Source organism: Macaca nemestrina, chromosome 17 (genome assembly GCF_043159975.1).
Source record: "Macaca nemestrina isolate mMacNem1 chromosome 17, mMacNem.hap1, whole genome shotgun sequence".
Lineage (NCBI taxonomy): Eukaryota > Metazoa > Chordata > Mammalia > Primates > Cercopithecidae > Macaca > Macaca nemestrina.
Genome location: NC_092141.1, coordinates 63,916,095 through 63,928,358, shown reverse-complemented (window position 1 = coordinate 63,928,358; position 12,264 = coordinate 63,916,095). Strand labels below are relative to the sequence as shown.

The 12,264-nt window shown below is 58.9% G+C and overlaps 1 protein-coding gene across 3 annotated transcripts in view; it reads right to left on the bottom strand.

Moving 5' to 3' along the window:
• The window catches only part of LOC105472220 (retinoic acid receptor alpha), a 49,171-nt gene that overhangs the window by 6,039 nt on the left and 30,868 nt on the right, over positions 1-12,264 (bottom strand). For 2 of the 3 annotated variants that reach the window (XM_011725247.2, XM_011725246.3), the window contains exons 3-4: positions 3,215-3,363; positions 1,762-1,903 (exon numbers count right to left, since the gene is read on the bottom strand). In XM_011725247.2, the coding sequence (XP_011723549.1) occupies positions 1,762-1,903; positions 3,215-3,363 (291 nt within the window). Of the gene's footprint in view, positions 1-1,761; positions 1,904-3,214; positions 3,364-8,825; positions 9,534-12,264 lie in introns of those variants that run through there. The other variant, XM_011725254.2, reaches the window with a different exon arrangement.

Genomic DNA, 12,264 nt, shown 5'->3' with positions numbered 1-12,264 from the left:
CACTCCAGGCGCCGGTGTCTCCCTCCTCGGTGCTCTGCCTCCTCTTTCCCCAGGAAGGTCCTTCTCCCACCTCCACTCACCCAGCCCTCCCAGCTGCAGTCTCCCTGGGGGTCCCTTGGGACTGGCTCTGAGCAGCTCCTGGGGCAAGTGGGGAGTAGGGCTCCCCAGCCTGAGAGTGGGGGGCCCGGCAGGGAGAATCTCTTGGCCCATTAGCTGGGGAGCTGACAAATCACCAGGGGCGCTGAGCCGCACACACCACTCGGCTTTAAAGAAGCGATGGGGTCGTTACCAGCCGATTATCCCAGACACACAATCACTCACAGGGCTGGTGGTGGTGGCTGCTGACGCGGGAGGAAGGGAGGGTGGGGGAGGGGCTCAGGGAGGGGGTAGCGAGGAGGGGGTAGCTGGCATAATTTGGAGATCACTCATGTCGATTCTGCAAATTCAATAAAGTGCAGGGGAGAGAAGGGAGAGGGAGAGGGAGAGTGGGGGGATAATTTGGGAAGAGAAAATTGCAGCTGTGACAAGACGTTTATCATTCGGAAGCTTTAATTCTATTGAAATGGCAGCTGCTCAGCTCCGGGGCACAGAGCAGCCAGGAGAGGGGGAGTTGGCGGTGGGAGGGAGAAGGGGAGTTGGTGGGAGGGAGACGGGGTCCCCACCCTGGTCCTTCTGCCATGAAAAGAGCAGAAGGTGGCACAAACAGAGGGAAGAGGAGGTGACAGCCCTTAAGCGAAGGGTTCCAGGCTTGTGAGTCTCGAGTTGTCACCCACTCTTGCAGCAGGACCCATCACTTCCTGGGCTCAGGACAAGGCACCCCCAGCCTCCTGTGGCAGGACACTCCAGTCCCCTCCTTTCCTGTCCGGGGCTCTTCGTCCAACAGTCAGAACCATCTCACCCGTGCCCCCTCCCCACTACCCTCCCCACAAAGGGCTGGGGGTCCTGCAGCCCCCTCCCCCATCCCATCCCCCAAGGCTCAGGCTCCATGGCAACGGCCACGCAGACAAGGAGGCGTCTGTCAGCGTCATTTATCTCTGACATCATCAATCACCGGTCACCAGGGCAACACCCATGATTCAACACAAGAGGGTCTCCCTGTCCAGCCTTTCCTTCCCTCCCTCCATCAGGCCTCAGCTGAGCCCAAAGTGGAAACCCCGTTTCCTCTGGGATCTGAGAAGTCCCAATTCTTTCTTCCAACTCTGGATCCCAGGCTTAACTAGACAATGGCTTCTGGATCCTTGTGCCAGCCCCTCCACGCCCCCGTACACACATAAGTCCAGCCAAGCACCCCTCAGAATTCAAGCCCCTCCCCTAAGACTCACAATCAGAAGGGACTAACTATGCCTCTGAGCCCCACCCCAAAGCCAAGCAAGGCCTGGAAGAAAGCCATCCTGGAGCAAACACACATGCACACATGCGCAAAAGCACACACAGCCAGACGCACAGAAACAGGAACAGTTACACACACACGGTCCTGGAGCACAGACCTACCCATGCACACACAGCCAGACGCGCAGAAACAGGAACGGTTACACACACACGGTCCTGGAGCACAGACCTGCCCATGCACACACAGCTAGCCAGACTCGCAAACAGGTCCTTGCAGCTACACACAAACCATCCTCAACCGTGAGCCCGCATACCACGGCATGCGTGTTCATGCATGTGCACACACATCCACAGAGCCCTGCTCCCTTGGTCTTTAGGAGCACCTGAGGCCCCAGCTCAGGCGGGACTCGGCTCTTGCCCCATGGCACTCACACTCCTTGGACATGCCCACTTCGAAGCACTTCTGCAGTCGGCAGTACTGGCAGCGGTTCCGGGTCACCTTGTTGATGATGCAGTTCTTGTCCCGGTGACACGTGTACACCATGTTCTTCTGGATGCTGCGGCGGAAGAAGCCCTGGGTATGGAGGGGAGGGAGTCAGGTTGTCCACACCCACAGTGGCAGCAGTGCCTGGCTATAGTCTCAGTCTAGGGGAGGAGGGCCAGGCCAGCTGCTACCCCCAAGCCTTTGCCCATTGCCTACCTGAGCAGGCCAGAAAAGCTGGGGAGAATGATTCACCTAAAAGGATCCTCCTCAGGAGAATCCCAGTACCCGCCTCAACGCCGCAGGATGGGCAGGAGTCTTCCCCCAACCCACAGCACACATCTGACTCCTCCCTTCCAGGGAAAGGACCTCAGGGCTGCTGGTGAGTCAGAAAGAGGAAGACATGGGGCTAACTGGGAAACAGCCAGGAATCTGGAACCCACAGCCCTGAACTCAGAACACAGGAAGAGAAGACAAGCCCGAAGAGGCCAGGAGTCAGATACACGGGCTGGCCAGAGAAATGGAGGCGAACACACACATGCACTCAGGAGCAAGGCAGAAAGATGCGAGTTCACCGAGACAGGTGTGCGCCGGCCCATCACAGACAAACCCAGGCTGGCCAGGGGCTCCACATACAGGGTGACCAGAGAGACAGGCGGACAGATGAAGAAGAGACCAGGAACAACCAGACAGGACAGGCAGACACACAGCCTAAGGCCTTGCGCTTTGCCCTTGACCTCTGTCCCACACCTGGGGATAGCTACTCCAGGCTGAAGAGCAGCCCAGAGCTGCAAGGCCCAAACCTGTGCAGATTCTGAGCCCCAATATCTGGAGGAAGAAATGCACACAGAGGCTCAGGCCCCGGGGAAAGGAGGAGAAGCTGGGCACAGGGCTGCTAAGGACCGGGTACACCTGCACCCTGGCACCTAACGTGAGGGTGGGGAAATTCAGCCAGACACCGGGGAGCCCACAGCCCGGGCACCTGAAGGGGAAGCCAAGGCATGGTGCCTGCTCCTAACTGCCTCCTGCCAGGCTGCCATGGTGAGGTTCAGGCAGGGCCGCCGAGGGAGGCCTCCTGGGTCCCCAGCCAAGAGCCAGTCGGCAGCCAGCTCACCATGGCAACCTGGGCAGCGGTGGCAGAGCAGGCATACGCCCTGCCAGCTGGAGGATGGAGAAAGGGAAAGGAGCTGAGGCAGGAGGGGACCTCTGGTTTGAGGGAGCCCTGCACATTTATGGGGCAGGACCTATGGTAGGTGTCCCTGCTTATTGCCAACTTCCACAGAAAAACAACAGCAGCAACTTCAGGGACACCCCCCACCCCAACTGCACACTCCCAGGACACGGAAGTGGGGATATCCCACTGACCTCATCAAGCTGTCCTTCCCAATGACCCCTTCAACTCACCTTGCAGCCCTCACAGGCGCTGACCCCATAGTGGTAGCCTGAGGACTTGTCCTGACAGACAAAGCAAGGCTTGTAGATGCGGGGTAGAGGGGGCGGCGAGGGAGGGCTGGGCACTATCTCTTCAGAACTGCTGCTCTGGGTCTCAATGGCTAGAGAGAGAAGAGGGGAGGGGCAGTTAGAGACCTAGGCCACCATCCTTAGTACCAAGCTCCACCCTGCCTCACAGTCCCTCCTAAGAGCCTCTCCCAGCCTCACCACTGCTGGCAGGATTCAAGTCTTAAGAAAACTGGGACTCCCCAGCCAGACTCAGGGAAGGAGGCTGCCAATGAAGCCTCCAGCGCCCCATCACTCCTCCGGATTCCTAGGACCCACACCTTCAAAACCACAAAGAGACAATGATAAACCATCAGATTTGTATGTGTGCCATGACTGTGCTTGGGGAGTAGGGGTGGGGGTCACCCTGATTCTAAAGCTCTTGCCCCTGGGCGGCCTGGCCCCGTTCTCCCCCGAGTTAGGAAGGAGTTAAGGCTTGAAGAGGAGGGAGGGAAGAGGACACAAGCCGGGGGCAGAGGAAACTGGGGTCAACAGGATATTCAAAGCTGGCCACTCCCCCGCCCCCTCTGCTTCCGCTCCCCCCTCCACCCCATTCTGCCAGCAGCCACAGCCCCTCCTCCACCCAAACAATCCCAGGGCCAGGGACCCAAGGCAGGGGGTGCAAACAAGAGTCACAAATGCTGGGCAGAGCAGGAGGTGTCTCCCTGAGATAGGCAGGGAGACACCCTGAATACAGGGAGAAGAGTCCCCAGGGCCCCAGAATCCCATCATTCTGGGTACCCCCCATCTGGGGAGAGACGGCATAACAAAGGGGGTCTGTTCCCATCAATGCTCTGTCTGTCTGGCCTCAATACCATGTCCGGGTTAGTACCCCTCCCCTTCTGTTATTCAGCTCCAAGAGGGCAGCCAGGAGGGGTGACCCAGACAGCAGGGGCAGCCCTCACCGGCCAAATCCTCCCCAGTGCCTGGCTCCATGCCACCCATCACTGTAGGCAGAACAGGGCTGGGTTGGGCAGGGGCTATCTGTGTCCAAAGCCTGGGCAGCTAAAGGTGTTGGGTGCAAGATAAGAACTATGACTGAGGCAATCCCAGATTCCCAAGGGGCCACCCAGCATCGTCCTGAGGCCTACCACGTTCAAGTCCACTTGTCCAGGGCCAAGGATGGATGAGGATGCCTCGCCAAGTAGACAGATCCCTGCCTCCTCCCATATTCCACAGTCCTACCGAGCCCTACCCCAAACTCCAGCACATGAAACTGGCTGGCATTTAAAGGTGCCCACAGCGCCTGGCCCAGGCACCTTACAGACATGAGTCACATGACCCCAAATCACATGGCCCTAAAGTTGGGGCACAGGGGAAGGAAGCATGGGAACACCAGGGGCTGACTCTGTGCTACCACCCTCTGCCCTTACCTGCAGACACAGGGGGAGCTACTAGGCGGTTGATGACAGGGAACTAGGCCAACAACCTCGGCAGGGCTTTCCTGGCTCTTAGTAGTACCTGGGCACCACTTCCTGGCCAGCCTGGCTGACCAGCACTGCTATGGCCCCTCATCCCCTTCCCTGCCCCAGACCAGCCTGCGGCAATGGGACAGTTGATGCCCACACTGCCCCCAGCCCAGTAGATTCTCTCCTGACCTCCCCCGTCTCCCCCTGCCCGCCCCCCACCCCCGTCTGCTCCTCACCCCAACACCAACTGCCCTGGCCTGGTTTTCTCCCACCTCATTCTCCCCAGGCCAGACAAGCAAATCAGACAGGCTGAGAGGCCTGAGAACAGCTGCTGGGGGGGGGTGGGGTTGGGGGGCCTGGGTGAGGCCAGGAGGCAGAAGGGGTGAGCCACAAAGGAGCCCTTTGTTGTGCTAACTTTTTCCAAGACGTAAAAGCAGTAACAATAGACAATCCAGACTGGCGGGGGGAGGGGGATCAAGGGCAAGGGGGTATGTGGAAGGCTGGGGGGACCATGGTCTAGAATCTCGCTGAGCACTCCGACCAGCAGAGGAAGAAGGCACCGACCTCCCCACCCCTCCTAATCCACCGTTCGCCCTGGGCCCCGCCTCTCCCAAGGCCCCACTTCTAAAATGAAACAGACTGGAAAGGGAGAAAGGACTGAGGGAGGTTTGGGGCACAGAGTGGGGTGTCAGGAGGGGAGCTAGGGTATGGGGAGTCATGGGGGATACCAGAAGGAGGAGTAAACAGCTCCAAGGCCTGGGACAGACCAGAGGGTAAAGACCCATAAAAACGTGGAGCTAAAGCAAAGCCCAACAGAGGGTGTTTACGGAACTGAAAGAATGTGCTTTTTAAAATCATTTTTTGGCAGAATGGGAGAGATGACCAGAGGCGAGGACTACAGTTTAGGCTAAGCAAGGCCTCCTTTTAGCCTACCCAATGGCAGCTTGGCTGCCTTGGAGGCTGTAACAAGCCTGCCCCCTACCCTCCAGCACATCCCCACCTGTCACCCAGGTAACCCAGCTCTGAGGTTTCCCTGCTCTGCCCTTTGAGCCCAGAGCTCGAGGCCACACCTCCCCAGGCCTCCAGCCAGCAACCCAAGGAGGTGAGGTACAAGGATCAAGGCGGAGGTGTGGGGGACTCCGGAATCCTCACAACCTCTGCAAGAGGTAGGACACAGCCATAACTCCCTGCACACACAGGTGTGGGAGGGATTGCCCGGGCCTGGCCCCTCCCTGCTGACCTCCCTCCCCAGAGGCCCAGCCCACCAATCTCTCCTCTTCCTGCAGAAGGACTCAGGCTAGAGAACCACACCTTCTCAGCTCAAAGTTCCAGCGCCCCACAGAGGACTGGAACTGACCCAGGAAGCCAGGCGTCCCCTCCCGCCGACGCTGCCAGGGTGCCCCTCCCTCGCTCCCCATTCTGGTAGGGCGGGCGGCGCAGAGCGCTCCACTCCGGATTCCCCACGCCCCCGAGCCGTTCGCAGGCCCGCACAAGGGGCCGGTTTCCTGGAGGAGATCAGCAGGAAATCAGCCGGGCCCCCGGCCAGCGGCTCCCCTCCCAATCCAGCTGGCGCCCGCTCCTCCGCAGCTCCCCTCGCAGCCCCTGGGGACGGTTGGGGAGGGGGCGTAGGGCCCTCTGTACCGCCCTTCCTCCTCCCAGGGAGAGGCGGGGGTAGCTCTGGTTGTACCGCAGCAGCGGAAGAAGGCCCCTAGCCCAGCGGCCGCCTGATAAGCATCTCCCCCTCCCCCAACTACGGGCATCCACGTGCTTCACATTCTTGGACGTCTGGGAGCGGGCGGAGGTGTGAGTGGCGGAGATTGGTGGGAGACAGATGGGGAGCCACATCCTGTACACCCCCCTTGTCCTCTAATGCACCGAAATGGGGGCTCTGGGGAGGGAGGCAAGGTCCCTAGGGCCCTGCAGAACCCAGGAGGCCACCTCCTCCCACAGCCAACCTGCTCTTCCCACCTTCAGTGGAAGTGAAGGGGGAGTGGAGCATTCCCCAAGAGGGGGCTGGAGGCGGCTCCAGTCACCAGAGGGCTTCCACACACCCAAGGGGTCCTTTCCAAGGTGGGGGCGTTGGCCCCACATATTCTAGATGGAGTCTAGTTGCCACCCTCAGACTCCAGGTCCTTCCTGTGCTTCAAGGCAAGCCCCCAGACCCCCATCACTGCCAGCCCCACAGCCTCAGGACCTGAGTCCACTGAGACCTCACTGACTTACATGCACACCCACGCTCAGACTATGGGAACTGGGAGCCCAGGTCTCTAGGTCTACTACCCCACCCCAGCACGGGTGTGGGGACAGGTCTCCACTTCCCCATGTCCAGTGGTATAGGGGAAGCAAGGCTCACCAGTACACTGCCTGTCCTACTCTCTGTGATCCTCCTCCCCCTCCAGTTCTGGGCCAGGAAGAGCTGAGCTGTTCCCATGGGCTCTGAAGAGACAAGGGCTGGAGCCCAAGGTCTCAGATCCCAGCTTCTCTCCAGCCCTCTGGAGAAGGTGGCCAAGGCAGTGGAAGGGGTGACTCTGGCAGCCCTGCCCCAACTATCCCCCTAGGCGAGGGGGGTCTTGCTCCAGCACTGGGAGAATGAGAAAAAGGGTCCTAGAGTCATCCTCTCACTCTCTCTTCCTCCAAAGTCAACGGTCTGTCGATACCCTCCCTCCTGTGTCTACAGCCACACAGCAGATTCAGCCCTGGAGGCAAAGGTCGGGGGCAGGACAATAGGAAAAGCTGGGACCGAGGTGGCTCTGGGAGGGCAGAGGTGGGCTGTCTGTCCATCTCAGGTCTCTCTTCTCCCAGCAAGAGGGGCTTCAGATGGGGCAAGTCCTTTGCCCTTCAACCTTCTCCAATCTGCCAGGCCCCCTCGAGACCCACTCCAGCCCTCCTCCCTGGCAGGCAGGAGGGAGGCAGCAGGTCTGGGAAGGTGGGAGATCCTCCAGGGAAGAGCTTCCCCTCCAGTGAAGAGCCCAAAGCCCAGTAGGGGAAGAAACCTGAGCCATCTAACAATAACCCACCTTGCGCCTGCTCCCGCCCACCCAGTGTACACTGCCTCACAGCTGTGCAGGAAAATGCCCAGGTGTACACCCTGGTGCGCCGAGCTCCTGCGTGTGCACAGAGCCCTTCCTCCCAGAGGAGCTTGCACCCAGGCAGGGGGCAACAAGAAGAGCAGGTGACCAGGCTGCCAGGATGCTAGGATTCTCATCAGTGCCCCTCTTAGGAAGGGACAGCCCAGGACCTGGCCCTATCCCCAAGTGAAGTCAGGGTAACAAAAGGACTTGGTGGCAGAGCTGGGAAGGGATGCAGTCCTCATTTCCAGAGCAGCCCCAGACCCACAAAAACAAACTCATCCCCCAGAGAACAAACCGGATTAGGATTAGGGGGAGAAGGATTCTTCTCACCAGAGCAGCTTCTCCCCTCCACTCCTGGGGATGAAAGCCTCAAAGATGACAGCCAAGTGTCTGGGGCCAGGACAACACTCCCACAAGGACCCAGTGCCCCTTGCCAAGATGGAAGGTTTGGGTGGCAGACGGGTGTCTGATGAAGTTGCCCCTTTCTGCCACACCCCACTGTCAATACCAAAGATATCGAGGGCTCCCCTGACACCCACTCTAATGACGCAAGAGCAAGGGCTGGGGGCAGCAGCTGTCGCTCAGGAAGGGGCTCTCTCTCGGGCTTTGGCAAGTGTGGGATCTGGGGAGGCAGCCCCTCCCCGGGGAGCAGACAAACCCACACAGGCAGGACCTTTACCCCACCCTCCAGCCTGCTGTGAAGCTACTGGATTCCAGGCAAGAAGATATAAACTGGGGGCAAGGGGCTTGGGCTTCATTTCTCCCGGAAGAAGTGAAACAAGAGATGAAGGAATGTTTCTTGAAAGAAGGAACCCTCAAAGTTTCTCAGCCCTAATCTAACAGAAATTGCACTCAGGGTTACTGGGGAGGGGAGTGCTGGGGGCAGGGTTCAGTTGTCCAGCAAGGGCAACATGGATTAAGTGAAAGGTAGAGACAAGACCTCCACTGCACCCCGGGACTCTCACGCCCGAGTAGTAGTGGAAGCCCTACCGCCCACTCCCACCCCCTACAACAGCAGAGGGAGAGGCCGGTACGTACAGTGGTTTGAGCCATTCCAAAGCGGAGTCCGGAGCGGGGTGGAGTACGGACCCGGGGCGGGGAGCCCCTTCTCTGGGAGCAAACAGGCCCGGTTCTGGTTATAAAAATCCACCACTAGGAAGGGGTTAGGGGTGGGACCCCCCACTTCTACACTCTCGTACATCTTCCCCCTCGAAGGCAAGAGGTCCGAGCTGGGAAGTCCTGTGCGCCGCCCCCGTCACTCAGCCGGCGGCGCCATCCGAGCAGAGCAGCTGGGGGCGAGGAGACGTCCCCTCGCCCCGACTGGTGACCCAGGCAGGGGGGCGCCCCCTGCCCTTAAGTCCCCGCGTCTAAGTCCGCCGGCCGCTCCGCCAGTCCCGGTGAAAAGCTGGGAAGTTGTGTGTGCTGGGAGCGGGGGTCCCTCGGCTCTCCCAGAGAAGCCTGGCGGGGCCCGGGAACTTAGCGGCTTCACCTCGAGGGGACTCCCGTCTAGAGTCTCGTGGCGTCCGAGGCAGAGTACCGCAGCTCCCCAAGTCCGCAGGCCGGGGGCGGGATCAGCGCGGGGCGGGGGTCAACGAGCACTTCCTCCTCCCCGCCGGGGATCCGGGGCTTCTCCAGGGATTCTCCGTGGCGAGGATTCCGGGTGGGGGTGGGGATCCTGCGCGGTTCCACCTCTTCCAGGCCAGGGGCAGCCGGCGGCTCGCTCGGTCTCCGGTGGTGCGCGCCACGGCCCCCCCACCCCAGCTCTACGCGCCCCCTCCCCTCCGGGTACCACCCCCTTGCCTCCGCCCCGCCCCGTCCAGGCACCGCCCCTGGCTTAACCCATTCCCAGCGGGTCCGGCTGCAGTGGGAGAAACGCAGGGAACCTAGAGGGAGAGGCGGCATGTGGACGGGCGAGTAGGGGCAGCCTGGGAAGGGGGAGGAGAGGAGAGAAGAAGGAGGAAAGGTACCAGAGGAGTACACAGAGTACAGAGGGAGGCCGAGTACAGGGAGAGGAGGGGGCTGCGGGGGGGACAAGGACGGAAGAGAGACGGGCGTCTTCCCTTGTCCCAGTTCCGGCTCCCAGGCTCCCCCAAGGTTTGGTCAGTCCCTGGCCGAGCGATGCCGTGGTGGAGGAGGTGGTGGGGCGGGGAAGAGGGGGGTGGTCCCGGTGTCCTCCCCTTAACGCACACCCCCACCCAAGCCGGGCCTCATTTGCCTAATGCAATGCGGCTGAACTCTCGCTGAACTCGCCTGGCGGCGCCTCACCTCCGAGTGACCCACCCACCGCTGCCCGTGACATCACCCGCTCGCCAGCCCGCCCGCGGGGCTCGCCCGCCAGCCCCCTGCCCGGCCGGACCGGGCCACCTCCCCCGGAGACGTGGAGAGCGGCGGCGGGAGGCGTAGGGCCGGGGCGCGCGGGGCCAAGTGTTTGGCACCCGGGTGTGACATTGTGCAGCTCAGACGCTGTGTCGGAATGAGACACCGGCTTGTGTCATTGTCTGTGACATCATGTGTGACTACGGCCGCCGGAACCCGACGCGGCAGCGCGGGTGCTGTTGGCACAAACACAAGCGGAGAGGGCTGTCCTCCCCACGCTCTGCGTGCTTCCGGCGAGCAAAGCCCCGCCCAGGGTGTCTCCCAGCTGGGGAACCAGTATCGGCCCCTGGTGCACTGTCCAGCTCTGGAGAGAGAAAAGGAGGAGCTGTCGCCTTCCAGTTGACTGCTTCATCCTGGAAACCCTCGGGATGCACGTTCCACTGGAAGAAAGACCTAGCCTGGGCAGGTCCCTAGAAAGAGGGGATACCCCTGGAGGAGCGGGTATCCTATTACCCCCACTCTCTAAAAGGAAGGGTGGAAATGTACATGCTACCCAAGGATATTCTTCTAGAAGAAGCCTGGCTCTTTATATATGTTGTCATTTTATCCTCACAGCAACTCCAAGAGATAAGTTTTACAAATAAAACAGGTCTTAGCAAGGCTATGTGGGTTGTCCAAGATCACATTACTAATAATAAAGAGTAGAGCAGGTATTTGAACTTCCTGCTGCCAAAGCCCATGTTCTTACCAAGCTAGGCTGATTCAAGGTATTTTTCTGAGCACTTTCCATGTGGACACCCTGGGGAACGTGCCCTTGTAGACCTTAGGGAGCAACAGCCATTAGGCAAATAATCACTATATACACACACAATTGCAAACTGAGATAAATGGTATTATGCTCTGGAGAATTAACATAGGTACCTAATTTAGGTTGAACTAAATTAGGGAAGAACTCAAATAAAACAGACCTACCGTAAGAGAAAGTTTATAAGTTAATCGGGCAAAGAATAGAAAGGAGTGTAGTTCCAGTTAAAGGGTGAGTCTGTGCAAAGGCCTTGGGGTTACAGAAGTTGGTGCGTTCACGAAGGAACTGGCAGAAGGCTAGGATGATGGAGCATAAAATTCAAAAGGAAAAGGTACATAAGATCAGGCTGCAGAGGTGGGCTCAGGCCAGACCAGGGGGGCTTATAGGCCTCAGTAAGGCTTTTGGATTTTATCCTAAATGCAAGGAAAAGCCATAGAAAGGTTCCAAGCAAAGGAAAGGTAAGATCAGATTTACAGTGTGAAAAGATCTTTCCAGCAGTTGTGTGAAGAATGGATTATAGGAGGGCAAGAGAGACCAGGTAAAAGCTACTGCAGAAGTCCAGGCAGCAGACAAGGGCGACTTGGCCTAGGAAACTAGAAGTGCTGATGGACAGAGGAAGGTGGATTCAATAGATATTTTAAAGGTGGTACAATCAACATGCGGGAGTGGGGTAGGGGGGTATGGGAAAAGAGGTAGCAAAGAGACTTTGTGTGGCTTATGCATCAATGAAGTTCCTGAGACTGCAAAGCAGAGAAGTCCACTGGGCTGCTGGACAGGTGGGTGTGGGGCCCTGAAGTGCAGTCAGGGCTGCAGATGGAACGCTGGGATCTGGGGGCAGGTATGCAAATCTTGACAGTGGATGAGACTAATGGGGAAGAGGACGGAGTGCTTCTATGCCCTCGGGATCTTTCAATGATGGAGCAAGGCCCTGTGCTCACAGCTGCAAGGTGCTAAGGGACTTAAGACTCTGTCCCTGCCATCAAAGACCTTGTGGTCAGGAAAAGATGTCCCAAATGGTTACAGCTCATGGCAGGAACGGGAGAAGCAACTTCATGGTAGAGAGATGAGTGTTGTTAAAAAATAAATAAGGACGCAGAAGCATTCTAAGTAGGGAGGCAGAGTGTGGCAAGGAAGGGGGAACATCTGTGAAGATTTCTGGGAAGAGGCGGTATTCAAGATGTTCCTTGAAGGATAGATAGGATTTCCGGAGCTGGAGAGAAGTTAGGGCAAGAGGCCCGTTCTGGGCAACAGCAAGGTCATGGGGCAGGTCAGAGCAGAACACGGTGTCCTGGGGCAGTGGGAGAAGTGGGAAACAAAGAAGGCTCTGGCCCGCAGCTGGGGTTGGGGGCCTCCAGT